This window comes from Mangifera indica, chromosome 10 (genome assembly GCF_011075055.1).
Source record: "Mangifera indica cultivar Alphonso chromosome 10, CATAS_Mindica_2.1, whole genome shotgun sequence".
NCBI lineage: Eukaryota > Viridiplantae > Streptophyta > Magnoliopsida > Sapindales > Anacardiaceae > Mangifera > Mangifera indica.
Genome location: NC_058146.1, coordinates 5512538 through 5539734, shown reverse-complemented (window position 1 = coordinate 5539734; position 27197 = coordinate 5512538). Strand labels below are relative to the sequence as shown.

At 34.9% G+C, this 27197-nt stretch overlaps 4 protein-coding genes and 1 pseudogene across 19 annotated transcripts; 3 read left to right on the top strand and 2 right to left on the bottom strand.

Moving 5' to 3' along the window:
* Positions 1-1153: 1153 nt before the first annotated feature.
* LOC123227631 (potassium transporter 2-like) lies at positions 1154-8164 on the top strand. 9 transcript variants are annotated; one of them, XM_044652704.1, is made up of 10 exons: positions 1154-1517; positions 2740-2806; positions 3020-3254; positions 3328-3573; positions 3657-3710; positions 5261-5521; positions 5874-5926; positions 6051-6168; positions 6323-6577; positions 6869-8164. In XM_044652704.1, exons 2-10 carry the CDS (start codon positions 2768-2770, stop codon positions 7987-7989), a joined length of 2382 nt encoding a protein of 793 aa, XP_044508639.1. In that variant the 5' UTR covers positions 1154-1517; positions 2740-2767; the 3' UTR covers positions 7990-8164. The 9 variants fall into 9 exon arrangements, with proteins under 9 accessions (XP_044508639.1, XP_044508635.1, XP_044508634.1 ...); XM_044652700.1 differs by having other exon boundaries at positions 2735-2806; XM_044652699.1 differs by lacking the exon at positions 1154-1517 and adding an exon at positions 2085-2334.
* Positions 8165-8546: 382 nt separating this feature from the next.
* Positions 8547-9582, bottom strand: LOC123227632. Its single transcript, XM_044652708.1, has 3 exons — positions 9455-9582; positions 9228-9353; positions 8547-8858 (listed from the first exon to the last, which is right to left on the bottom strand). Exons 1-3 carry the CDS (start codon positions 9489-9491, stop codon positions 8713-8715), a joined length of 309 nt encoding a protein of 102 aa, XP_044508643.1. The 5' UTR covers positions 9492-9582; the 3' UTR covers positions 8547-8712.
* Positions 9583-9841: 259 nt separating this feature from the next.
* On the top strand, positions 9842-13001 carry LOC123227847 (annotated as a pseudogene).
* A 3254-nt stretch (positions 13002-16255) lies between these two features.
* On the top strand, positions 16256-22189 carry LOC123226878. Of its 7 annotated transcripts, none has more exons than XM_044651420.1 (14): positions 16256-16512; positions 16592-16756; positions 17033-17131; positions 17219-17335; positions 17440-17508; positions 17588-17684; positions 17774-17876; positions 19228-19438; positions 19777-19890; positions 20526-20657; positions 20859-20939; positions 21195-21311; positions 21413-21538; positions 21927-22189. In XM_044651420.1, the coding sequence occupies exons 1-13, from the start codon at positions 16405-16407 to the stop codon at positions 21533-21535; spliced, it is 1536 nt and encodes a 511-aa protein (XP_044507355.1). In that variant the 5' UTR covers positions 16256-16404; the 3' UTR covers positions 21536-21538; positions 21927-22189. The 7 variants fall into 7 exon arrangements, with proteins under 7 accessions (XP_044507355.1, XP_044507357.1, XP_044507353.1 ...); XM_044651422.1 differs by having other exon boundaries at positions 17753-17876; positions 21438-21538; XM_044651418.1 differs by having other exon boundaries at positions 17753-17876.
* A 333-nt stretch (positions 22190-22522) lies between these two features.
* On the bottom strand, positions 22523-26312 carry LOC123226910. Of its 2 annotated transcripts, none has more exons than XM_044651477.1 (11): positions 26180-26312; positions 25983-26081; positions 25826-25894; positions 25603-25704; positions 25320-25374; positions 24767-24840; positions 24376-24459; positions 24149-24289; positions 23591-23656; positions 22941-23050; positions 22523-22856 (listed from the first exon to the last, which is right to left on the bottom strand). In XM_044651477.1, the coding sequence occupies exons 1-11, from the start codon at positions 26288-26290 to the stop codon at positions 22691-22693; spliced, it is 1077 nt and encodes a 358-aa protein (XP_044507412.1). In that variant the 5' UTR covers positions 26291-26312; the 3' UTR covers positions 22523-22690. The 2 variants fall into 2 exon arrangements, with proteins under 2 accessions (XP_044507412.1, XP_044507413.1); XM_044651478.1 differs by having other exon boundaries at positions 25983-26069.
* Between the last annotated feature and the right edge of the window lie 885 nt (positions 26313-27197).

Genomic DNA, 27197 nt, shown 5'->3' with positions numbered 1-27197 from the left:
TATACCCTTAGACAAATGTTATATGCAAGTGGTGAATGTAACATCTCTAGGCAAATCTAATATTGACAAATCACGAATTGTCTTGGACACTCCTACGCAAATCTCACGTCGACCCCTAAATAAATGGATGTTATTGATGGTATTAGAGACAAAACCCACAATAGAAACACCAAGTCAAGTACCCCATCCTTACACCCTTTGACAAATCACATATAAAAAAATCACAAATAGATATCCTTAGACAAATCTTGTATCGATAAATCATGAATGGACATCACACATTATTATTATACGGATTCAGACAAACCCAATTGAGTTATTTGATATAAAATCCATCTTAATGATTGATCGATTGTTGGTATCGAAAACAAATTTTTCTCTTCTAATAACACTCAATAAAAAAATGATAACTTTCCAGATAGGGTTATTGTTGTTTTAGTGTTATACAAAGGATGCCTAGCTCTTAATTTATGATGAGTTTATTGAGCTCACCCATTAGATAAACTTTAGTAACCCACACTTACAACCAAATTAATTAACCATATGTGAAGTGTATTGGGGCTTTTCAATATGGCCATTATGCCCCTAAAAAATTCTTTCTAGAGTATACATTTACTTTGTTTTTGTCAAATTAAAATATAATTAATGTATGTGTATATTAATTTTTCAATATTTTCTTATTTGATCAATATTAATTATTTTTATTTATTTTAATAAAATAAAATTTTCAGTGGATGACATTTTAATTTTAAAGTGGTAACCACTTTTAAGAAAACAATATAACCTAAAAATAATACTTCATGAGAACAATTCAATTAATATGATCATTAATACTGTAATATAAATTACAAAATAAAAATTTATATAACTTCAAAATAAGAAAAAAAAATAATTAAATCGTTTAATTATATGCTGCCACGTGAATTTATATTGATAAATTAATAAATTTATTTATACATAGATTTATTCTTTTGTGAGATTTTACATATATATATATATATATATATATATATATATATATATATATATATATAACACAATGATAATTTGAAAATTAAAAAAAAAGAAAAAAGATAAGCACATCATCTACTTGGGAAGAGAGAAGCTGACAGCTGCTGAGCTTTAATAATACAGAGTAGACTGGATTGTTGGACCAGATTTAACTTGAAATTCATTCTCGTTTCGCCACCAATGTCGATTGTTGTAACAGTTTAAAGAGCTCTGTGTCTTGTGCATTTAATATTCAAAACCAGACAGACTAACTATTCTTTGCTGTCTTTCCCATCAATATGCACGTGTTCAAGTTTTTATAATAAACTACTTATACTCATAAATAGCTGGCTCACTTATTATCCCAGTTCCAGCTTCACTTCATTTCAATATCAGCTGAATGCCAGCTACTGCGTGCCTTCTTTTAACTGCTTTGTTCATTTAGATCTGTGATGTAATCCCTTAAGTACTTGAGGGAACTTCAAGAAGATAAGAGAAATAGTTTCCAATGCCATGGAAAGATAGAGGTAACTCAAAGTTTTGATTTTGATTTTTATTTACAGTTAAAAGCTCCAAGCTCTTCCTTTATTTTCTTTGTTTTTGGAAGTATGTCTGTAATGATGTTTTGGATGAAAAAGAAAATTGAAATGCTGGAGGTCACTATCTGTTGTGGTGGAAACCTAATAACATGATGGAAGATGATGTAACCAAAAAGCTGTTTAGCTAGAATGATGAGTCATGGAAGAAAACCAAACTTCGAAAAGGTGAGCTTTTATTTTTGTGATAATGGAGCTTAGGAGCAATAATGAAGATGGTGTTTGCTATATTTCAAGCAAAGAGCATGTTCATATCATGTTGGTTCCTTTTTAAGTTATGAAATCTCGCAGGCAAAAGAGAGTTTAAGGGACTGCTTCTGGTAGTGGTCATTTGAAAAACACCCAATTCTCTATTTCCTCAAACGAATAGTTAAAGTGAATGCATCTAGTTTAGTTGTGTATGTGTTTGGTTTCGTGGGGAATTAAGAGAGAGAGAGAGAGAGAGAGAAAAGTGGGGCGTTTTCGTGGGCACTTGTGGTAGGTGGTGGTAAGGATGTGAAATGTATTCTTTTGTTTGTGAAAGAAACTGATGTTTGAAATCACATGACTGTGCCTTTTTCTCTGCCATAACGAAAGATTCTCTTTCAAAGATGTTGTAACTTCTTTTTCCTACCGTGTACATTTTGCACAGTGGTGACGGTGGGGTGTGTTATAATGTGTTTTCAAGTCCATAAGTTCAATGTTTGTTCTTGGACCTTTTGCTTGATTCAATTGTAAGTTAGGTGAGGGGAAAGAGAAAAAGATAAGGGTAAAATTATTACACCAAGTACTGTTAAAATAAATTTGAGCCCTCTGTGTATTTATGCCTTCTCCTTGACTCATCCGGATAATTTTACAGTTCTCTTAGATTGAGTTGTGCTAATCTTTTTGGTTTCAAGATTTTTTTAATGACTTGGTGTATGTTTCTTTCTTTTTCCTAAAATATCTCGAAAATATTTGGTCAGTTTTCCATTTGTTTGATGGCCATGTGATAGAGGTATGGCTGGCTTGTGTTTCTATCATTGGAAAGTTGGTTAACGTGATCTGCTTCTATCTCCTCTATAAGCCGGTGCAAACTGGTCATGTGCAATGGGTTTTGAAATTTTCATAATGGTTTTCTCAGTTTTGTTTTGAAAGTTTTCATTTTTTCCAGTGTTTTATTGTTTCAGTGCAGATCTGTTGAAGATTGAGGAACAATAATCATGGATCTTGAATATAGGAAGTGTTGGGATGCTTCAAAGGTTAGTATATTAAGTTTTTTAATCTAATATATGGATCTCTACAGTATATTCAAATTGCAAATGCACACATAGATTGGCGTTACTGATATGGAGGTTTGGTCACTGGTTTGTTATAATGGGTTTAGTGTTTAGTTGTTACTTGGTTAAGCAATGTGCTTTTTTTGTAGCTGAGCTGAATTCTTAAAAAAAATGGCTTCTTGAATTGCATTGCAGAAGGATTCTTGGAAGACAATATTGATTTTAGCTTATCAAAGCCTTGGTGTAGTATACGGGGACCTGGGCATTTCCCCACTGTATGTTTACAAGACTACATTTGCAGAAGACATCCAACATTCAGAGACAAATGAAGAAATTTATGGAGTCTTATCTTTTGTCTTTTGGACTCTAACTTTGGTCCCCTTATTCAAGTATGTTTTTATCGTCCTTCGAGCTGACGACAATGGGGAGGGTAAGTGCTTTGATCACTGATAACTGCATATTTTGACTGGTTTTGCGATTTTAACCTTATATGCACTTTCCAGGTGGTACTTTTGCCTTGTATTCATCGATATGCCGACATGCCAAAGTTAGCCTTCTGCCCAATAGACAGGCTGCCGATGAAGCACTCTCTACATATAAAATGGAGCAACCCCCAGAGAAGAACAACAGTTCGAGGGTGAAAATGTATCTTGAGAAGCACAAGTTCTTGCATACTGCTTTGCTTATCTTGGTTCTTCTTGGCACTTGTATGGTAATTGGAGATGGACTTTTTACTCCAGCCATATCCGGTAAATTTCTTTCCTATTAAATCTTTAATTATCAACTGTTTTCTGCCTGTTTGCTGACCATAAATTTCTGTTCTGTTCTGTAGTTTTCTCTGCAGTGTCTGGTCTTGAGTTTTTCATGTCCAAGGAACATCACCAGTGTAAGTTTTTCTGCTTGTAGCTGGTCTTATGAATTTCTATACAATCTTGATTATATTTGAGCCTATAAATGTGATTAGATGCTCATTTCAATGAGTTAAAGAATTAGTTGCCTGCTTATTTCCCTTGTGAAATTATGTTTAAATAAGACATCAATTTCCTCTTGACTATTCATGTGAAAGAAAACATTCATAGAACCAGGAGGTTTTAGATGTTGGACAATTTATTTTATTTGTTGATTTACTTTTATTCATAGATAAAATAGTGAATATTCACAAAGTGATATAAATTATTTAAAGAAGTGAGTTTCTGTCTCTTTTAGGTCATGCCAAGTGATAGCTGGATAGAATCTACACCTTATTGATAACTCTGCTTGTGAACAGAGTTCAGTTGGCCTAATTCCTAAGAGTAGGGACCAACCAACCAATATACACAAGTTTGGCCTGGAATTAGTCATATCCTCTACTCCCTTGATCCTATCTATTTCACTAATCTTTTTTAGGGAAAATGAGAAGGTTCTATTTCGCCAGAAAATAAGGCAAAAAAAAAAAAAAACATATAAATAAATAAATAAAAACTTCTCTTACGTTTGATTGTTACTGCATCTTTATGTTTCTAATTTAGGGCGAGTGAGCTGTAAGGAGATGCAATATATGCATAACGGATAATACAATGTTGTACCACTAAGAAATGAAATACATAATTATTTGATAGTAAAATCCTTTCCTGTAGAAAAAAATTCTGGATTCTGATAACTGACTTAAAGGGAAGCTATATTTGAAATCTGTTAAACTTTTGAATAGCATTTCTAGTTTGCTAACACACTATAATTCATGAATGCAATTTTCAGCTGTATCTTTATGTTGTATATGCTGAATGAAATATAGAAGAGAACATATAGAAATACTTTAGGAAAGTGAGACTGATAGCTACCTGGTTGATTTAATCAACAATTATGCTATTCACATCACATAGGAACAAGGACAAACTAGGAATGAGCTTAAGGAAGTTTGAAATTTGGTTGTTGGTCCAATCTCCATAGTTCAACAAAGTAAGAATTGGAAATAGAAATAATTAAGAGAAAAAGGAAAGTGAACAACAAATTGGTCTGGAAACGTGCCAAATTGCCCAACATGGCAGATGCCTTTCTTGAAATATTTCCAATTCAGTCTTTTCTTCAATCCCATCTCCCTTTTTATAGTTGTGTTTCAATCCACCCATAGCCTTTCCATTCTCCATGCGTTCGGTTCTGTTGGAATTTGCCACCTTCTTGTACGCTTTCGTAATTAGGGGCTAAACGAGGCCAACTTTCACAATTTGAGGGTAACATTTTTGTTTTGACAATGACTTATTTAAATAGTTAAGGGCGTCACTCTATCTATTAAGCATAACAAAAATTTCAATCCTTTTTGTAGAATTTGTGTTAAACAAGTGGTTTAAAGGTATCAAAGCCTTCACAAAAACATATGGGTTAACATTTTTTTTCTGTAAAGTAATGTGCAGCACTGTAATAATTTTAATTAATTGTGAGTTTTGGTGTCCTCACTTGCAGATGCGGTGGTTCCAATTACTTGTATCATCATAGTGTGCCTTTTTGCACTTCAACACTATGGCACACATCGGGTTGGATTTTTATTTGCACCGGTTGTGCTACTATGGCTACTTTGCATAAGTGCCCTAGGCCTATATAATATTATCCACTGGAACCCTCGAATATATGAAGCCCTTTCTCCATATTACATGTTCAAGTTCCTGAAGAAGACAAAGAAACGCGGGTGGATGTCTTTGGGTGGAATATTGTTGTGCATAACAGGTTAGTTTGGAAAACAAGCAAGTACAGTAAATTCTCATATAATGATATAAATGTAAACACTTCCAAGAATTAGTAAATCCCTGAGCAATATCAACAAGCAATTGCTGGTCCAATGTAAGTTTTGCTGCATTGATCCATGAATGGCAATCACGTGTTAATAAGTGTTAATTCTGGAAATTAGGGTCATGTGTTATGTATTTACCACCTGTGTAAGGTGATGGTAAACCATCTTATAGTTGTAATTCAGGAATATAACATGATGGAAATTTAACTAGGACTTGAGCTTTTGAAATTTTTCTAATGCCATATAGTATAATGAAGGAGGATCCTAATGGTATGTTTGTATCTGCAGGCTCGGAGGCTATGTTTGCTGATCTTGGCCACTTCTCTTATGTTGCTATCCAGGTAATCCTGACAATGATTTTGGATTAGAACTTTCAATTTTTAAACTTTCTTTGCTAGCAGTGTCTTATCATGCAAAGTCCAAGCTGCATACTAACAAGGTTTCCAACTCTTTTCTGCGGTGTAGATTGCTTTCACCCTTCTGGTTTATCCTGCACTTATATTGGCGTATATGGGGCAAGCTGCTTACTTGTCACTCCATCATCAATCTAGTTATGAGATCAGTTTCTATGTCTCAGTTCCAGGTATGCCTTTGTCAGTTTTCTCAAAAAGTGAAACAATGCTACTTATGAATGTAATCTGTAGAAGCTGCATCAGAACCAATATTTGTGTGATTTACTGAGATAATTCCCATCTGCGGCTGAAAAAAGATATGATGACTTAAGTTTTTGGGTGCAGAAACTGTACGGTGGCCAGTGTTTATAGTAGCCATTCTTGCTTCAGTTGTTGGAAGCCAAGCAATCATTAGCGGTGCATTCTCTATCATCAACCAGAGCCAATCACTTGGCTGCTTCCCCAGAGTCAAGGTTGTTCACACTTCTGACAAGATACATGGTCAGATATATATTCCTGAAATTAATTGGATGCTTATGATCCTATGCATTGCTGTGACCATAGGATTTAGAGACACAAAACACATGGGAAATGCATCAGGTAATTTACTGATTCTATGGATCTGACAATAATAATTATACTAGTTCATTGAAGGCTATCTTAATAATTGTTCTCCCTCATGCTATGCAAACTTCTGTCTAGACTGGGAAAGTCCACCACCATTGCCCTGAATGGGAAAACTGGTTTTTTGAAACAATATTAAACTTGCCCTTTACTTAATTGTTAAAAATTGATGAGGCTTCTTTTAAAGCATTCAAATTAGAAAAGAAAAGGAATTGAATAAACTTCATTAAGGTTGAAGTGTTATGACCTTGCTCTTACTTATTGCAGGATTAGCTGTAATGACAGTGATGCTAGTTACCACTTGCCTTACTTCCTTGGTCATTATCCTATGCTGGCACAAGCCCCCTATATTAGCGCTTGCATTTTTACTCTTTTTTGGTTTCGTTGAATTGCTTTACTTCTCAGCTTCATTAACCAAGTTCCGGGAGGGTGCCTGGCTTCCCATCCTCTTAGCTCTCTTCCTCACCACCATCATGTTTGTTTGGCACTATGCCACCATTAAGAAGTATGAATATGATCTCCACAACAAAGTATCATTAGAATGGCTTCTAGCACTGGGCCCAAGCTTAGGAATTGCTCGAGTTCCTGGCATTGGCTTGGTGTTCACTGATCTAACCTCTGGCATACCTGCTAACTTCTCGCGCTTTGTTACCAACCTGCCAGCCTTCCATCGTGTCCTTGTTTTTGTGTGCGTAAAGTCTGTTCCTGTCCCTTATGTGCCTCCTGCTGAACGGTATCTGGTGGGTCGTGTAGGCCCTCCAGATCATAGGTCTTACCGCTGCATTGTTCGTTATGGATACCGTGATGTCCATCAAGATGTTGATTCATTTGAATCTGAATTAGTTGAGAAGCTGGCTGATTTCATCTGCTATGATTGGTATAAAACTGGTGAGACGAATTCATGTATTGAGGGTGGTTCAGCTCTATCAAATGAATCATCAAGTGAATACAGATTGGCTGTGATAGGAAGAGTTCCATTTGCTGGCATTCCAGCTTATGAAATTGAGGAGACATTGCAGCTAGCAAGTGTCTCTGGTGGTTTTACTTCAGTGGAGAGTGTCACTGATGTTATTGAGATGCAACCTGTTAATGGAGTTCAGAGAAGAGTAAGATTTGCTATCAGTGACGAGTCTGATACAGATGCACATTCTGAGATAAATGTACAGTTCCGAGAAGAACTGGAAGAGCTGTTTGCAGCTCAACAAGCCGGTACTGCATTTATACTTGGACACTCGCATGTTAAAGCAAAACAAGGGTCATCACTTATAAGGAGATTGGCCATTAACTTCGGGTATAATTTCTTGAGGAGAAATTGCAGGGGACCAGATGTAGCACTCAAGGTGCCTCCGGTGTCGTTGCTAGAGGTTGGCATGGTTTATGTTGTGTAAATTTCTCATGTAAGTTGTTTTGCCTGCTTATACAGATGAACAAAGGCAAGATTTGTAGGTTAACAAGTTTTCTGGAAATAGCAATCTGAATATGTAACCGTATATATACCATGATACGGGAAACTGGAATTACTATTTTATTTACAGAGGAGTAAAAATCTTACATCTTTCCATACTTGAGTGATGTATGTCATTAGCCTAATACATCTTGTTAAAGGTTACTGGGGAGTACTGTTAAATGTCTCAAATTCGCAAACCCAGAAAGCTTATATATACATCAACCTCAAAAACTCAATTTTTGTTCTTCTTTAGTAGGATTGCACTCTTTGATATTGAAAATGTAAAACTGATTACATATGGTAGCATGTGAAAAGCTGATATGGCCACTGCCTCACAGCCAAACTAATTACCAAGATCACGGATAAAGCCAGCAACATTACAACAAGCATAGCCTAGAATAAAAAATTTTAATGAAATAGATTGTGTACTTTAGAGCAGATAAACATGATTTTCAATGCTAATCCGGGTCATTGGTCAATAGAAAATAATGCCACATCTGAGAAACAAAACCAGTTGCATGAAGGATTTTATTAGAGTGAACCAAAAAGTACAAGGCACTTTAATTAGCCCTGGTAAAACACATTTTTTAAATTCAGCGATTGTTTCTAACTAAATTTTTCTCTCATTTAAAGAAGAACTTGCTAGTTTTATCATAATACAATCTCAGGATGGAATATCATATCTCAGATCTTGGAATCTCTTCAGTAGGCTTGATTTGTATTTTTCAATTTCTGCATCGTCAAATGGTTGTGGAGTGGACTTTATAATTGATAATGCCCCAGTATGGTGTAAAGCTCCAACTGCTTCATCTGAGTAACCCAGCAATGGAAAAACAAATATATACAATGAGAGGTATCACTAATTTACTCCACATATCAAACACAAAAGGTTTAATTCAGTCTATGATAGTAATATCTTATGGATCTCTACTTTCAATTTGCCAAGTTCAGGGCATAACATAGCTTTTAACGGGTGATTACTCATGGTTCACTTACGCTACACAAGTTTTCCTCTCAACTATTGCTTGAGTGATACAAGATATGGGAAGAGTTAAACATAATTGTTATTAGTGTGATTGCCTTAGTAACACAACAGTAACATTTTCTGGAAAAAGCAAAGTACAAATTTTTATAATCCATAGATTAATTCATAATATTATCTGATCTGAAACAACTAACCTGAGCCAGAAAGGGCAGCAAGAGCCTTAAGTGCTTCTTTCCGTGTACGATCATCTCTAGCCTCTGCCAACATATTTACAAGCTCCTGAGCTCCACCAATCTCTACTATTTTCATTCTCCTTTCATCTGTGATCAATAGCAAACCAAAATTATACTGTCAAATGCATTCCATAAACAATTTCCAATCTTAGCAATAATGTCATTGAGCAAAAAGAACAAATCTTTACCATCTATTGCAAAACGGGCTAACCTAGAAGCTCCCATTCTTTTAAACAAGGGATCCTTGACTTTCAAAAGAGACACAGATTGCTGCACCAAATTATCCCCTAATTTTAGCAAATGATTAGATTAGGTTAAGAAAAGTTCAAAGTGTTGGACTCAAATTAAAAAAAAAAAAGAGTCTCACATTGAATAAATTTAAATAAAATGAGTGGTTATATAAGTGTGTAAATTGAACTTTAACACAAACCAATTGGTTTTGTATAATATAAGTTTCAATCTCCATACTTATAAACTGAATATATATTTCTGACATAGTATTAGATCACGAGTCAAACAATTCATTTGAAATAAGGCAAATTTGATTTGCCTCATGATCAGTTTTTTGTTCTTAGGTTCCAGGATAGAATTTATGGACTGAATCTTCATCCAAAGTAATGATGAATCGTGGCATGGATGGAACATCCCAACAGGGTGAGAAGCGCCAAAGGATGGATGATAATGCTTCTGACCACGTGGGTATGGTTGGACTTTCTTTCCTACGTTATTTTGCTTCTATCAGCTTATAGTTTCCATAAGCCTGCTGCACTAACAACAACAAGGGAATATTCAAAAAAAAAGTTTGGAACTGGCTCTAAATTTAATTATATATGAGAATATATGTTGATTGCTTATATTTCAGTTGGGCCAACATTGACACAGTGTGTGAACTGCTAATTGAACTCTGAATAATGATTGATGATTGTGTCCTGCATGGGAAAGCACGTGGTCACTATTTGTTTGTAATTTATGTGATTCTTACTTTACCTAACTAACATACTGTGTTAATGGCACGTTTCAGATGATGATTTTGAAAGTTCTCCTAGTGTCACGAAGATGGTAAGAAGAAAAAGTCTTTCATCTATAGCATCTTTATACATTGTGATATAAAATGTGCAGGTAATGTTTTAGTATGTCTTCTGGTTTGCCAAGTTTGGGAGGCCTTACTCGTTAGAGACTTGCCCTTAGGTGTTTATCTTTCTTCTTTCGGAGAATATAAATGCATAGTTCATTTCAATTTTTTGGGGGATTATTGTTTGCTAATACACTCTTTTACCTTTTCTAGAGAGAGACTCAGGTTGCTTCTCCTTCACTCTCCAAGGATTCTAAGCTTGAGGGCACTTCTAGTGTAAGTACAGTTCCAGATATCGACGGAAATTCTCTTCCTTGCCTGGTAAAGGTAAATGACTGACTCCTTTTCTTTTTCTATGAACACAAAGTCCTTCCAATTCAAATTGTAGTAACCACAGCTGCTCCTCTTTTCTCCTAAACTGATGAAAGTCGAAATTGATGATGCAGATTTATGATTGCCTAGAGAATGAGTTGAAGCTTAATGATGTGTTCGAGTTTGTTGGGGTACTCATATTGAATTCTGATGTTACTGTGGATAAAGATGATAACAATGAGTTCTCAAATGGTTTCTTTGAACATGAGTTGGTTCATTCACCCCCTGACATGGTACTCACTACATACTCAAGCCGCAAACCATTGTCTCTTTTAATGAACAAAAGATACCTTTCTATCATTTTTAAATATGTTTTAGCAGCCATCAATCTGCTAATTTTAGCTCCCTTTAGAATCTTCTGTAGTATCTTTGTAGTAAGTTCTAATAATGATTTATATATTCACCACTTTTGTAATCCTTGGACATCTTTTACCACCTTATGCTTGACATTGATTCTATGCACATTTTGGGCCCAAAATTTTCTTCATCTTGTTTTAAAATTTTAGAAAGCGTTTGATAAGCATTATGGACTCATCATAATATTTATTGGTTGTAATAGCTTGCATATTTTACTTTTTCTTGTTTAAAAAGGGTAAGTCCAACATCGAATCAGTTTTCATCTTTTTTGTTTCAGGTATCACATCTCTATTGTCTTATTCACAGGAAGCTTGTTGTCCATGACTTTTTACATATTTTGCCCATGACAGATGATTTATTTGCCTGTCTTAGCCCTGTTTATCCTTCTCATTAATGGATTGTCAGTCTACCTTGTTCGCTTAGTTATGGATACCAAAAATTAATTTTCTTTCATTGTTAATCCATGTTTCTAATGCTTTATCCTCTAGCCAAAGCCCCATTTGGTGAAAGAGATAAGGGAATCCCTGTTGAGGCATCTTACAACTATTCTTGGGAATGATGGGATAGCAGCTCATTTCATGTTGTTACATCTTCTTTCCAAGGTAAATTGTTCTTTTATGATCTTGGTTTCCATTCTGTATTATGCATGCCAAGGTTTTTATCTCATATTCCTTAATAAGTTGTTTACCATTTCCTTCTTGATAGCACCTATGGAGTAATGTAATGGTTTTTTTGTCAAGTAGGTGCATGCTAGAGCAGACAACTTCGCTGGGGAAACTTTCTTTGAATCTCACTTGTTTAAGCAAAGAAAGTGTGTCTGTCTTTGGCAATCAGCTTAGACTTGCTTTACAGAATATCCTACCATTCACATATTAAATACCCCTTACAGTGGAGCATCTTAACACTGCCTCACTTGCTCCTAAGAAGGATCATCAAACAAATAGGTAATGAGATTTATAATTTGTAACTGTGAAACAGTGTTGCCATACTCTAGTGAAATCTTGACAATTCCAATTGGAAGGATTTTCAATACTTGCTTGACAATTTCTATATATTTAATGAACCAGATTGATACATGGAGCTCTACAGCTAACTGAGGGCTCACACTTGATCATTGACGAAACCAGGTTGGAAGCAGGCACCCTCAACTCCACTGGGGTTGAGAATACAGGGTTACTGAAACGGCTAGAGGAATTTCGAAAGGTGAAATATAATCTTTGCCTGGTTGATGCAAGCAAGGTCTTTTGTACTGTTATTTTTTAATTCAGTTGTGCATGAGGGATTAATCTTCATTGAACTAATTGTAAGAATGTCTCGGGTGGAGTACGAATTTGAGTACTACAAGAAGGAAATGACAGCTGATGTCCAGTTGCTTATATTTTCCAAGGGAAATCATTGTACCTGCTGATTTGGTTATACCTTTTCAGCCATCTTCATCAAGTTTCTTAAAAGTTATGTCAAAAGAAACACTTGAAGCTTGGAGATAGTACTTGGCTACAAGCAGATCTTTGCCACATTCTATTGAATCAGAAATGCAGCAGGTACTTGTGAAATATATAGCCCGAATTTCTTTCTGACAAATTTCCTTAAGAATTCTGTTGAAGTTAAAACCTTATGGCAAGATGGTAATACTTCACAGGTGGTAGAAAACGACTTGGTTGCAGCAGGGCAAACAAATAGAAGCTTAAACAGCCAAGACTTGAGCAGGTTTAATAACCACAAGCTATGAATGTGATATTATTGTCAAACTATAAATGTGTTTAAACATCAATGTTGGTATTTTTGTTTTGTTGAACATCAACGAACGTGGCATTGACAGATTGGTGACAATGGGGCGCCTGATGTATGCAAGTTTTGGGGAAACAACTTTGATTCTGGAACAATGGCAGATGGTAAAGGAATTGGAAAGGCTGAGAATGGTGAGACTAAAGTAAATTTGCTCGCTAGTCAGTTATTGTACCAGATGTTAACATAAATGGTGCCAAGTCTATGGTCTGCGTATAGATGGTGGTGGTGTACAATTTGGATGATAAATTGGAATTGTCATGGAAAGAAACCTAAATCTTTCAATTAAGGTCTTGCGACTCGAATTGAATAAGGTGTATGAGTTGCTGAACACATATCAAAGGAAAATTGTCACCATAATTACTGGAAGATCTACATCATATTTTGTATAGAATGGTGACATTACTTGCAACAATCTGATGCACGTATGCGACCTAGGTTGTGCATGTTGATGAAAATTCTAGCCTCTTATGTCCCAACAATTATAATAATGCCCTTCTTTTCTTGCTTTATAGTAAGTTGCAGAATGGAATGGGGGCTAACCAATGTTTACTATGCAAACCTCATGTAATTGTTTTCCCAAAACATACACTTAAAAGAGTGATAACATAACAGTGGACTAAGAATACGTAAAAGAGTCATTGTTACATTCATGGTGTAATAATAGCGCAAGAATACTCAAAAGAGTAATAATGTCCTTCATTATACGTTCCACTTTTTCCACTTCTATCATGTAATATCTTTGAATTATTACATCATTTTGTTAGTGTGATTTTTCGCATTAACAATTTGGCATTACTAAATGTATCACTAATAATGTCTCTAGAAATGCCACAACCACCAATCAGGTTTATTGAGATGTGAAACCAACTAGGTTTATTGAGATATTGCAATCAACCATACTAAAATAGTTATTGATGTTAGGTTTTATGTCCTTCTATAATAGTGAAATCAGTATTCAAAAAATTTTCAAATGACAAACATGATTGTAAAACTTTCTTAGGATTTCACTCGTGGACTCACTGATTCACAAATATGCATAAACAATTATAGGGTGTTTCAAGATTTTATCCTTAACGTTTGGAGACTCTTTCATCTTTTATAGTAGTTGGAATGCATCAGTAATGCTTTCAATCCAAGCATAAATTGCATCTTGGTATTTACATGAAACAAGAATAGAAGGAGCTGAGAATGTGCACCAAAGTTTACTAGAACACGATACACAAGCAGGAAGGTGTTTGTGTACAAGCATATGTGAGTGCATGGCGCGCATAACTGTGCATGGTTAATGCATGCCCATACATAACTTTATTCATATCCCACAAAATATGTGATATATCAAGATTTTAAGATGGATTATCCTTATCCAATAACCATGTATGATTAAGCATGATCCACGCACGGCGGTACATAGGTCAAAAGTAACCCATTTGGGTTTATCCTTATCCAATTGGATAAACCTCAACTTCCACAATTTCCAACACATACAAACAACTCACAAGTATTACACTTTGATCTTTAGGTATAATAAATTGCACTTTAACTCCAAAGACCCCTCGAGACTTAAAACTCTCCATCAAGATTCTAGATTAGATTCAACTTAGATAATCTTATGCCTCTAGAGTTTGATCAACTCTTTTTATGTGCTACCTATAGGTTCTCCATTAGATTGTTAATGATTGGATTCATATTGAGCTAGGGATGACAATTTGGACCCGACTTTAGGGGCCCTAACCCTCTTTGATCTTAACAGAGAGGGGATTTTCAGATAAAAACGAGAAAAAAGGCGGGGATGGGGACGAAAAAAATTTTCGTAATCGGGGACGGGGATACATATGTCCCTGCCCCTCCCCCCACCCCACCCCACCCCACCCCCTAAATCTAATATATTTATATAATAATTTCTGAACTATTAAGTTCTAGAAACTTTTACACTATGATTTATTAAAACTATAACTTTAATTTTACTAATTTTTGAATTATCAATTATCAGCTTTTACTAATTTCTGAACTATTAATCTAATATATTAAAAAAACCCCAGAGTCTCATTATCATAAAATGCAAATACACCAAATTAATTATATTTTAACCTCAAAACTTAGTCAGCCAATCCACCAGATTTTACAAAAAAAAAAAAAATTATAAACTTGATAAAATCAATTAAAGTGAATGAAATAAGGAAGGGATGGGAAGGGGAAATGGGGAGGGGATTTTTCCCCGTAGGGATAGGGAGGGTATTTTTTCTAGTGGAGACGAGGCGGGGATGGGGAGAAGATTTTTCCCCCAGGGACGAGAAGGGGATGAGGGGGGGATTTTCTTTCGTGGGGAGGGGACGGGGATTCTTTGTTATCCCCGTAATGGGGATGGGTCGGGGACGGTGATTGATATCCCTTATGGGGACGAGGACGGGGATTGATATACCCTCCCCGCCCCTCCACGTTGCCATCCATATATTGAGCTCTCGATCTAGTAATCATCTAAACAAAAACCAAAATTGGTCTTTAACTAAGTATCATGGTCACTTGACTAATTGAGTGTCAACGATTAACTCGTTAACCTATTAGCAGTATGGTTACTCATACAATTTATTTCTAATGACATACAATATATTTTCGAGGTTGAGGTATAAATTAAGTATCTCTATTAAGAAACTCTCAATACACATGGATTGACTTCTCTTAATAATCGAGTAATATTGAATTGAACACTTGCTCAATCCCATCCACATGTTTAAGTTGTTGTTATCATCCATTAGTGAGCCTATTTGTTTGGACTAATGAATGATGACTGCTCTCTCTTTGACGCTTTCTCTCAGTCTAAAACTCTCTCCCTTCGATAGAAGATATTAAGATTCATCAAATTTAGACAAAACCCTTTGTTTAGACTTTCATTGTCAGACAAATTAGTTTCATCTGGATGATGACGATGTGTCTAGACAAAGGTGCAGTCTTTGTCTAGATGTGCTGTCATCCTTTAGACAAAGTTGATTCGTTTAGATGACGAAGATCCAAATGAAAGGTTTCATCTGGATTCGATGAAATCAAACATCATCTGTTAGAGGAAGAGATCTTTGGACGAATAGAAAACACCAAAGGGAGAGACATCTCTATGAGGGAGAGAGAGCAGTTGTCATTTACTAGAAAATTACCGACAAAATTAGAAACCCTTGAAAAGGGGAAAGTCACTTTTCAAAATTAATTTTGGAGGAAAACTATTAGTTTTTTAAACTAAGAAAGGAAAAATGATATAAACTTTTATTTTTTTAAATATTATTATTAAATAATTATTTTATCTTTAACTTTAACTGAAAATTTTAATAAAAATTGATTCTTGGACGAGACTTTAGATTTTTGAAAGTTAACTGGCGTGACTTTAAAATTGCACCATACCTTGAACATAGTTGGTGGAAGGTCGCTTGGCCAAACCTTTGGAAATGAATTTACTCATCGAATGAAAGCCTCCTAATTGGGCATGGACGTTTCTTCTCCGACTTGAGAAAGGTCAACCTCATACACAGTTTCTCCGATTATCAATTGATTCAAATTATAACCATGATCTGTATAAACAAATCACGCTTAGATGCGATGGTCTCCATGTTCGTTACGGTGCATCCGCACGAGACCTCCGCTCTTCTCCACTCTTCCTCCTGCTTCTTCTTTGTATGTTCTCATTTCATCTCACTTACCTTTTCGCTTCGTTAAATTATACTTTGTTTTTAAATAATTGTTTTTCCAGTAGATTTTGAGCGCATACTTTGTTGTGTTACCGTTGCGTGATGAAGGAGCGATCTCTCTCGGTTTGTCAAATTTGCCTGGTCTCTTTGTCGGATCGTTATTTCTCACTTTAATAGCTGCACCTGTTTCAACTCTGATATTTTCGTCGCATAATCTCTCTAAATGCAAGGTATCTTTTCATAGCATCTGTATTATATGTTGTACGAGTTTTTAATTGAGAAGCTCACACAAAAATAGTGACTCAAATTGCAAGTAATTTTGTTTTAGTATCTTGCAAATTGTAGTGTCATGCTATATTGTTTACATACATGTTTATTTGCATTATGTGTATATTAATTTTTTTTTTCAGTAATTGAAAAGAACTAAAACATTGTTTGCCAAATCTAAGTTATAATTTATGTTCATCTAAATATTCTGCTGTAATTGGTTCTTGTTGAAATTCCAGGCTTTGGTTTTGATACACAGGTTTTTTAGTGTATCCCTTGTCGTATTCTACATTCTATGGCAGTCTTCCTCGGCAGGGTATTTATGGTCTAACATGGAGGTGAGATGACAACCACAGTAATAGTAATGCTCTCCATTTTTTATTCTTAGTCTATCTTTAGTGAACTATGTGCTTTCCTATTTGTAGGGTAAATTGAAAGAGGATCTAGAGGGTGACTTTAATCACACTAGCCCAGGGAGTGCTGTAGATTGGAGTAATCGTGGTTGGTTTTATGTTTCAGTGAGAATTGGATTTTTCCTTTGGGTAAGACAATAACTGAGTAGTTAGTACTTGGTTTTTGCAGTATATTGTTGTTGAGTGTTTTTCATTATATTTTAATATTATTACTGCTATTTTCTGTGTTGAAGGTGGCTTTGCTTAATTTGATTACTATTTCTTCAACTTGGGCTAGAGTGATTGATGTGATGGACAGTGAGGTCTGTATGCGCAATCTTTTATGAAAATTATGGTAAAAATTTTGTATTTTGAGCACATTTAACTTTTTCTCTTATTCAGTCAGGCTCAAGATTATTTGGGTTCGTTGGTGCTGGTGCTACATTTGGCCAGCTTTTTGGTTCATTGTTTGCCACAGCTATGGCTTTTTTAGGTCCATGTATGTATTCTCTTTCAATTTTGTCAAGCTTTGCAATTATATTCCTTTTTTTAATCTTATCGTTTAAGCCAGGGGCTGGTTCATTGTAGTTCTCCTCCTGTTCGCTGCACTGTTGATGGAACTTGCAGCACAGTCATCAAAAGGAATCAATAAGGATATATCTCAGCGTTCTGAAGAGTCAACTCCCATAAGGTTAGCTGTATAACTTATATTTCTTTGTTTCACTTAATGTTTTGGTTTTTGTTGATGCCAAGTGATAACATAATTGGAATTTGAATAGTAACGGTTTCTTTTCTTATGGAAAAATCTGAATTTCTCAGAAACATGTCATGTTTAATATATTGTAATTTATAGGAAACATCTAGATTGGAAGTTGAATGGTGATGTTTTTGATGAAAACCTGTGATGATAATGTGCTTCTCCTCCAATTTACACTACTCTTCGATAGCCACAATATATTCAAGAAACCAGTTGAATAGGAATAGAGCAATTGTATTAATTCAAAGAAAGCAAGTACAACACTTTTAGTTCACCAGAAAAGTAAATGGGAAAAGAACGGTAATAAAAAAAAATATTCTGGCAACTGAGGTGCAGATCCTCCCAGGCTGAGCCCCAGAATCCTGGATTTCCCTACTTTAATTTCCTAAAGTCTGCTTTTCACTTTCCTTCTTCCTTTTATATGTTGTCAACCCTATCACATTTTCCTTCATTTTCCCAACCTCCACGTGTGCCAATCCTTTGTTTTCTTTTCTAACTGACTCCACCTCACCTTGTACTAAATTTCCACTGCTGACGTTATTCCTCTTTTGGTAGACCTTGATGATGGGTGGTCTAATAATGATGATAATCTTCTTGGAAGTTTAATGGTAATGGTTTTGATGAATACCTGTGATGACAATCTGCTTCTCCTCTAGTTTACACACTCTTCCACAGCCACAATACAAACCGACTTGCAAAAACTCATTCAAACCAGCAAATACTCTTCCTCCACAAACACAACAATCCACGATATATTTAAGAAACCATTCGAATAGTAATAGAGTAATTGTATTAATTAAAAGTAAGCAAGACGAACACTTTCAGTTCACCGGAAAAGTAAGTCAGAATAGAATATTAATCAAAAGACAATATTCTAGCAACAGAGGTGTCAGATCTTCCCAGGCTGTAGCCCCCAAAATCCCGTATTTCCCTACTTAATTTCCTAAAGTCTGCATTTCTCTTTCCTCCCTTCTTTTATATGTCTTAGCCTCCATGTGTGTCAATCTTTTGCTTTCTTTTCTAACTGACTTCACCTCACCTTGTCGTAAATTGCCACTGCTGCCCTTCCTCCTCTTTCGGTATACTTTGGCGATGGGTGATCTAATAGGTTTCATTTTTTTCCCCAAAATTTGAATTTCACTGAATCTTATCATGTTTAATATGCTACAATTCTTAGAAGACATCTCTATCACATTATAGAAGATACTGCACATTATTCACAGACACAGAACACAAACAAGCTCAGAGCTGTATAAGATCTTAACCTTGTTGCTTTTGCATGTAGAGAAGCTGATTCTGATCAACAAAATGAGACTGATGTGCAGACTGCACCTGCAGCCAAGGCATATTCTCCTAAGTTATCTACTTTAGCAGTGAAGCCTCGTGTTGGGGCTATCCTAGATGGACTCTGGCTTATACTCTCCTCAACGTATCTGTTGTATGTGTCTTTATTTCTGTGGCTGAGTGCAGTTGTCTCCTCATTCTTCTATTTTCAGGTAAAGCAACCTCTGCTCTCAGAAATGTATTTTTGGGTTTTTTAAACTGCCTCTGACTTGTGTTGTATCTTTGACTGAAAGTTAGGACAGATTATTTCTATTATCAAACAGTAAATTTGTTTTTTAGTTCAAATCATAGTCACTGTATTGCTGGTTAACAATAGAAGATTGGCTTATTAAATTGAGATTAATGTGCTTTGTTTTCTCATTGTTGCTCCGGTTTTTGGTGATCATATTTCCTTATACTCTTCTGTTTTTCTTATTAAAATGCATTTCTTTTTATATATTTTATACCATATCCCAATCTTATTGGTCCACCACTCTTTGCTGAATTGCAGAAAGTGACTGTTATTGCCATGACTGTTGCAAGCTCTGTCGGTAGAAGAAGATTGTTTGCCCAGATAAATAGCTTTACTGCTATTTTTATTCTTACTGGACAACTAACTTTAACGGTATGCTATACCTCTAGCATTAGGTTCTACACTGTTATGTATTAGATTTAATCCTTGGCTGTGCCAATAAATATTTTGACGAATGCGTTGATTTTTTAAAAAAAATTTTGCAACCCTGATATTATGATATGAATAGGTGGCAGGACAATCATAAGTTCACTCTCTCTCCCTACCTCCTTTACTGGTACAGAGAAAATAAATAAGTTTGTTCCAAATTTGATGAACTAGATGACGTGATCATATGAAATTTAGTATCTATTGTATCTAGTACAGCATCTCTGTTTTGTTAGTATTGGCCTAGATAAAAGAAAAATGGTTAGTGGCATGTACTCTTTTCATAAAACAACTTCTTGAAATCTTTCATAAAGTAAACCTCCCAATATGGGTAATTCAAATTCTTAATGGGGGTTAGACATGGTCACTAATTGGGGATGCTGCTAGATATTATTGTATTGTGGCATTATGCGTAGACCATAAGAAGTGTACACATTATATGAATGGGAAGTATCATCTTGAGTATGGCCAAAGGACAAAGTGTGATAATGAAATTTTGTAGGGAAAAAAAACACCAATACTTATGCTAGATACCACTACAAGTTTCTTTTTCCCTTATTGGTTTATCTGATTATGTACAGGGACGTATCCTTTCTATTGCTGGGGTTACTGTGGCTATTTGTGCTGCTCCATTTGTTGCTTTTTTAAATATGATTGCTATTGCAATATGGCCAACTTGGGTGGCAGTTGCTGCTTCGGAGACCGTACGAAAGGTTTTTCATGAGTTCCTAATTTGTTTCCTTTTTCTGTTGAGCGTTATGTATACTTGGTCCATATGCTACTTGTCAGTTGATTCTGTATGCATTATATATGAGTGCAATTTTCATTAGATTTAAGAAGAAAGTTACTGGAAGTTTTTCTAAGATTCAAATGTTAATTTAATCTTACAGTTAGGCATCTTCATTACTTTGTAGGTGGTTACGTATGTCGTGACCAGGCCTGGAAGAGAACTTCTATTTACTGTGGTCTCCCAAGAGGAGAAATACAAGGCTAAGGTAAGCACAATTTTTCTATATTTGAATTTTATTTTTGCCGTCACTGGAACACGGAGCATACTTGCATCCCATTCTCTGACGATCTTGTAATTAGTTTCTTCAATTTGACATGTTGTCCTCAAAGAATATGCACAAATATTATTTTCAAATTTTATCGATACTCTTGTATTCATTGCATCTATGTGTGCTATACTATTTTTAAAATGTCAAAAGTAGCAAACCATCTGGAACTTTTCTGAGCACAAGTTTCCACAGGTATGCATAGATGTAATTGTCCAACGACTTGGAGATGCATCCGCAGCAGGAATGTATGGACTACTGTTTGGCACTCTCCAAGGGAGAACATCAAGCGTGTCCCTCTACGCCCTTCCTGTAAGTCAAAACCAACTTCCCAAAACATGCTTATTCATTCAGTGTAGAGGAGCTTTTTCATTGTTAGTTAATTTCCATTGTGTTATAACTTTTTGTTGAAGACTTGCTTGTTCTCACCGGCATCAGGTGTGTATATTGTGGATAGCAACAGCATTCCATTTAGGACGCCGCCAAGTTCAACTAGCAAGGCTTTCAGCTTCCTCCCCTTCCTGAGATTTTTCTGAAAGGTGATTTTTTTTGTACACTAGTCAAGTGAAATTTAGGTTGCAAAGATCTACCATTACAAGAAGTTTGAAGAATGGTCACAATTTTTCAAAATTGCAGTTTCTGATTATAATAGTGATATTTCTGCAATGAAACAATTAATTAATCTCATTCTGAACGGAACATCAACATTTTAGACTTGAATAATGCAGCTTTATAACTTAAGGTTACAGATTTTTGCCATTAAACCTTAGCTCTTGCTATTCTTTTGTATTGACCACAGCACTCTTGGCTCTTGCTACTCTCTGGTTTGAGCAGTGCCATTAAATTTCCACCTCGAACTGTAGTTGCTTTGTTGTGTTTTAAATTTGTGATAAACAGGGAAACCTGTTGATTTCATCAAATTTGTAGGATGGTTCAATTGAGATGAGAAGTAGTCTATTCCAAAATGAGAAACTGTTGACATTGATCGAGATGAGAAACTGATGATGTCGATCAAGAGGAGAAGACAAGAAGCGTCGAACTCTCATTCAACCCTCAGCTTTCTCACTTATTACAATTCCTCTCCCACTTGTCATTTAGTCCTCAGTTTTGATTTACCATGTTTTTCTTTTTTATCTTCACACATTTGATTTAATTTAAAATATATACAATAATATCTTAATATTCTTTTATTATTATAAATCACATTAATAATTTATAAGACAAAAGACTTATTTTCACCTAAGATTTAGTGTTAATATAAACTCTCATCCAGGATTTTAAAAACCTAAATATTTATTTATTATTTAACTTTTGTTAAAATTTTTTGATAGATTAAGAGTAGAATTATTATTTTATTAATAATATTATTTTAAAAAAAATTTCTCTACAGCTTAGACGATGGCCACCATTTCTACTATTTTTCTCCCTTACTGCCTCCCTCCTTGGCAGACAAAATTGATCATCTTTGTCTATATTGACAAAGAGAAGAAAACATCACTCTGTCGACGGAGAAAGAATATGAATATGTGCTATAGTCAACACTAACATTGAATAAATTTCATTTCCCAAATACAGCTTCAAGAATAAAGAATTGTTCTAAATTGAGCTACAAAGGAAAACATTTGATTAATTTACAATCAGAGTTGGGATCAATTTCTGGTAAAAGAAAGACAAGGAACAATAAAAACATATCAGAAGATGGTATCAATAGTAAGTTTCTTTTGGGAGGAGCTCTCTATACTTTGCTTTTGTCTGTCCATGAAAGTAGAACCTCTGTTAGCAAACAATCTCCTCAGATTTATCACAGAAAGCTCATTAAAGTTGGCAACAGCAAGATCAGCCTGGACTAGATCATACCTGCATTTTTCAAGGTGTTTATAAACAATTAAATGGGTTGTTCTATGATTATCTACATATGGAATGAAGTGTTTGAATACTCACGCGCGATGAGTGCCAATGAGTGCCACCGCCATCATTGTGCAGTTGTGAGCAGCCGTAATTGCTCTAGGGTTGTCTTCAAACACCACACATTTGGATGGTTTTCGATCTAGCTGCGAATAATGGTATCAAGCACGTTAAAGCTATATCAGAAAACTACATGTATATAACTGTGCCATGAGTGAGCATTTCTAATGAACTTTGTCATTTATAACAATGGAAGACTTGCAGGATATTGCATAAACAAATATGTAACCATACGAGAGATACTCAACAGGTTTAAATTTCATCTCCAGAACCACAATGGTTGACTGATTGAGCAACGACTTTATTGCTGTCGCTCTGGAGTTGAAATTTGCATGGCTAAAGTACAACTTCACAACCTCTAGCAAAATTTATTTGACAACAATTTCTACTCATATTATTCTACTTTAGGAAATACGCAGCATATTTGAAGGTCATAAGCACGAAGACTTATCTTTTGCACTGTAAGAATATAAAATTAATATATTCATTAAGTCTTACAAAAGTTGCTTGGAAGAAGTATCCGTGCAACATTTCCAAATCCAGTGAGGATTCAAATGCTAAAAGAACTCAAACGCAAACAGGAAAATTTTGTCTGCCATGATCTTAAGGCAAGCTATTATGTATACCTTAATTGCAGCAGAAAGAAATCTATGAGCAATTGACTCCATGCCATCTTCTTCAGACACTATTGCCTGAAAAACCAAAGCTGTAAGGTGAGATGAATTCCACCAAAATGGGGAGTATGGAGAATACCCTAAATCCTATAACAAACATTTCATTCAATAACAAAACATCAAATGGCGTTTCAATCCAGATATCTAAATGAATCTCAAAACCATTACTCAGGGACTGGATAAAACTTCATCATTCGCTCTTCTTTAGAAATTAGAAAACATGCTTATATCATAACCAGTGTACTTGATTAGCTTAACTTTTAAACCATAATATGCTTGTTTGATTCAAGAAGAGCAACCAAGAATTCACCATTAAATAAACAGATAAAAATTAAATATGAAGACTGCAATCAGAGCAGTTAGCCAAATTATCTACTGGGTTGGTCATGATATGTTCGAAATCAAAATCTCAAAAAGGTATATCATTCTTTGGGCCATGTTTATAGATACATCACAACTCAACTTCATTGATTATCACCATAAGTAATATGTGTTCTTGAATATACAAACCTGGAAATACTTCAAAAGTCCCATCCGTTCAAGGGCTTCAACCATGTTTCTCCGGTCAAGACTTGAAACAACAGCACAAGGGATGCGAGCAGTGGAGACTGCATCTAGCCATTCTTGAAGCCCTTCTATAGGCTCTCTAACCTGAGTGAAAAAAATTGTTCTTTTACTTTCATAGCATCCAACAAGCAAATATAGAACCCATAGAACCACGAGAAGCGAGCTCTTACTCTTAGGAGATTATCATAATATAATTGCAAAAGCCTTAACTTCAATCTATTCAGTTCACTTTCTTCTTTAGCCCAGAGCAACTCCTGAATATTTTTAGAGAATGGTAGGAGCCATTGGCATAAATACAAATTGTAAGAAAAATAGATGGTAGACAATGCAGAAGATAAGTCATTTATCTAACAAACAGATAACCGAACTGATTTTCGGATGTAACTATGAATTCTAGCATTTCTCTCCTCTATGTCCTATAGCATGAAGTTCTGTCTTTTGATCACTGAAAATCAAATGAAAGATACCCAAATCACAATATGGATTTCAAAGACACAACTTCATGTCATCATAGTTTGAATAAGAATAATAAGCAACCTAAGAATATCATAAAATCCAAACCTTATGCAGCACTTGATCTGCACCTGCATTAAGCATCAGTCTTTGCAAATTAACATCTTCAGGAACTTCTTTTCCTGCACAAGAATGAAAACAAACAACCTATACATCAGCAAAATGCCAAAAAAATCACCTTAACCCTCTTCATGCCAGAAAATAAACCCTAAAAAGTCTTTCTATTTCAAAAACTAACCCAAAGTACACATTTAGATAAAGAAGAAACTTCACTTGAGTCTAAGAGTAATTGATTATCATGTAGTAAGCAATGTGGTCCCCTGTTAACTGGCTTTTGGTACCAACATTACAAAAAACAATCATGTACCAATCCTAGATGTTATCACAAAATAACTTATCGATGCTAGGAGATCAGTCAAGCTAATTAGTCGTTGTTTCACCATTTTCACCAGATAGATACAATCTTGACAAGTTAGATACAATCTTGACAAGTTAGATACAATAATGACACATCAAAGAAGCGATGGAGTATAATATATGTCAAATTACGCCTTTGGGACAAATTAAACAGAAAAAACTGAAGGAGATAAAAGCCACATACCCTCTTCAGAGGCAAGCTGCTTCCATGCATTGAACTTCAGAGCTTGAGTGTCTGTCTGAACATGTAATATATGCAGTTATATAGAAGAAACAAGACAAACATAGAATAAGCTTTTGGAGCATGGCATAAAAGTTATAACTAACAATAAATGAGATACAAACTCAATTTACGTTTACCATTTTGAATTGTGAAGTCATTAAACTTTCCACTAGAAACATGAACCAAAGAAAATCCACCAAACATAATATAAATCCTTTCAAAGTAACCAAAGACAAAAATTTACCACTACGTCCCATGAGAAAATGAGCCCATATGCTTCATCTGGTTTCATGGCATACCGTATCCGTTTCAGAAAACCTTCCTGCAGTCTATCATTCAGGTAATCCTATTCACAAAAAGGCAACACTTAGAAAAAACTCTATGAACCACTAATCAACAATGATTTAATATTTAACAAACTAATTACGCAGAACCTTCTATTATTATGAAGAGAACAAACTACTAACCACATCAACTTTAAGAGGTCCATCTTGTCTAAAAGTCTCAAAACCTTCACCATATTCAGCTCCAATAGCCTTAAACACAAATCAAACATAGAAAAAATATATATATAAAATGAATAAAAGAAGCAAGAGAAAAACAAACCCAGAAATGAATTAATACCTCTTCCATGAAAACGTTGATGGGCTTACTAAAAGATCCATTTTCATCAAGACCAAATGCGTTTCTGAGAACTAGAGGCTTAAATTTCTGGGAAACATACTGAAACAACATTATTAAATTACATCAAATTATATTATAAAAGCAAATTTTTTTATTATAAAAGCAAATTTTTTTATTAAAAAAATTGAGTAACATACCGCTAGTTTCAGCGCCGACGTGAAGAGAGGATGAGAGTTGTTGAAGCTAAAAGCAGGTTTGAAACGATTTAACAACGAAGTGCTTCTGATATTGCTGTGTGCGCAGTCCATTTGAGGATAACAGCTTTTAAGTAGAAGGGGTAGCATTTATTTATTTTATTTAAAAGTCAAATATTTAAAATGGGACACGTGTAAGGTCAAGTTATTGCTAGCGGATTACGTAACAGGTTAATTCACCCCACGTGGTGCTACAGTTAGCTTGGGTGCTATTAAAACGACGTCGGAATATGAACATATTTCCATTAATGGAACTCACAAATTAAAGCCTAAACTTAATCAGCTTATATTCTAAATTTAATTATTAAATTAGGCCACCCAAGGTTTAGTGTAAACTCATATTCATACTCGTTAATTTTTTAAAACTTAAATACTCACTCCTCTGTTAAATTTTGTTTTATTATCAAGGGTAAAAATATCATTTAAAAAATTTATTTAAACTCATATTTTATTATTATCTTTAAGTCTTGAAATTTTTATTTATGCACCTTAACATCATATTTTTCAAGTTAAAAAACTGATTTTTCTCCCTCCAAGTCTAGGGTTGAAAACTCTTATCTTTTTCCCATGGCAACCACCTCTCAACTTTCTAAAAAATTTTAGTTTCACCATTTCACTCTCCCTCAGTTTCTAGATTTCATTTCTAGCGATCATGCACCATCTCCGATAGTCATGTCTCTCCCTTCCCTTTTCGGTCACCTTCATCAAAGATGATTTCGTCTTTGTCTCTGACAAAGGTGACCGAAGAGGGAAAAAAAAATGACCGACACAGAGAGAGAAGACAAAAGGGAGAGGTCTGATGATTGGAGACAACACATGGTCGTTGGAGATGAGATCTGGAAACTAAGTGAGAGTGAAGGGATGAAACTAAAAGTTTTTAGAAAATTGGGGGGCAATTTATGTAAAAAAAAAGATAAGAGTAATATGTAGTTATGGGGCATAAAAATTTCAAAATTTAAGA

Bases quoted from the DNA above. Each gene is read 5' to 3' on its own strand.
- LOC123226878 (XM_044651418.1), top strand. From the start codon at position 16,405: ATGATCTGTATAAACAAATCACGCTTAGATGCGATGGTCTCCATGTTC. The intron at 16,757-17,032 runs GTATCTTTTCAT...TTGAAATTCCAG, and splicing joins ATAATCTCTCTAAATGCAAG to GCTTTGGTTTTGATACACAG. The intron at 17,336-17,439 runs GTAAGACAATAA...TCTGTGTTGAAG, and splicing joins GAATTGGATTTTTCCTTTGG to GTGGCTTTGCTTAATTTGAT.
- LOC123227632 (XM_044652708.1), bottom strand. From the start codon at position 9,491: ATGGGAGCTTCTAGGTTAGCCCGTTTTGCAATAGATG. The intron at 9,354-9,454 runs GTAAAGATTTGT...TATTGATCACAG, and splicing joins AGCCCGTTTTGCAATAGATG to ATGAAAGGAGAATGAAAATA. The intron at 8,859-9,227 runs GTTAGTTGTTTC...TGGGTTACTCAG, and splicing joins TGCTGCCCTTTCTGGCTCAG to ATGAAGCAGTTGGAGCTTTA.
- LOC123226910 (XM_044651477.1), bottom strand. From the start codon at position 26,290: ATGGACTGCGCACACAGCAATATCAGAAGCACTTCGTTGTTAAATCGT. The intron at 25,705-25,825 runs GTTAGTAGTTTG...TTTTGTGAATAG, and splicing joins GACCTCTTAAAGTTGATGTG to GATTACCTGAATGATAGACT. The intron at 25,375-25,602 runs GTAAATTTTTGT...TTACATGTTCAG, and splicing joins TTTTCTCATGGGACGTAGTG to ACAGACACTCAAGCTCTGAA.
- LOC123227631 (XM_044652704.1), top strand. From the start codon at position 2,768: ATGGATCTTGAATATAGGAAGTGTTGGGATGCTTCAAAG. The intron at 2,807-3,019 runs GTTAGTATATTA...ATTGCATTGCAG, and splicing joins AGTGTTGGGATGCTTCAAAG to AAGGATTCTTGGAAGACAAT. The intron at 5,927-6,050 runs GTAATCCTGACA...TCTGCGGTGTAG, and splicing joins TCTCTTATGTTGCTATCCAG to ATTGCTTTCACCCTTCTGGT.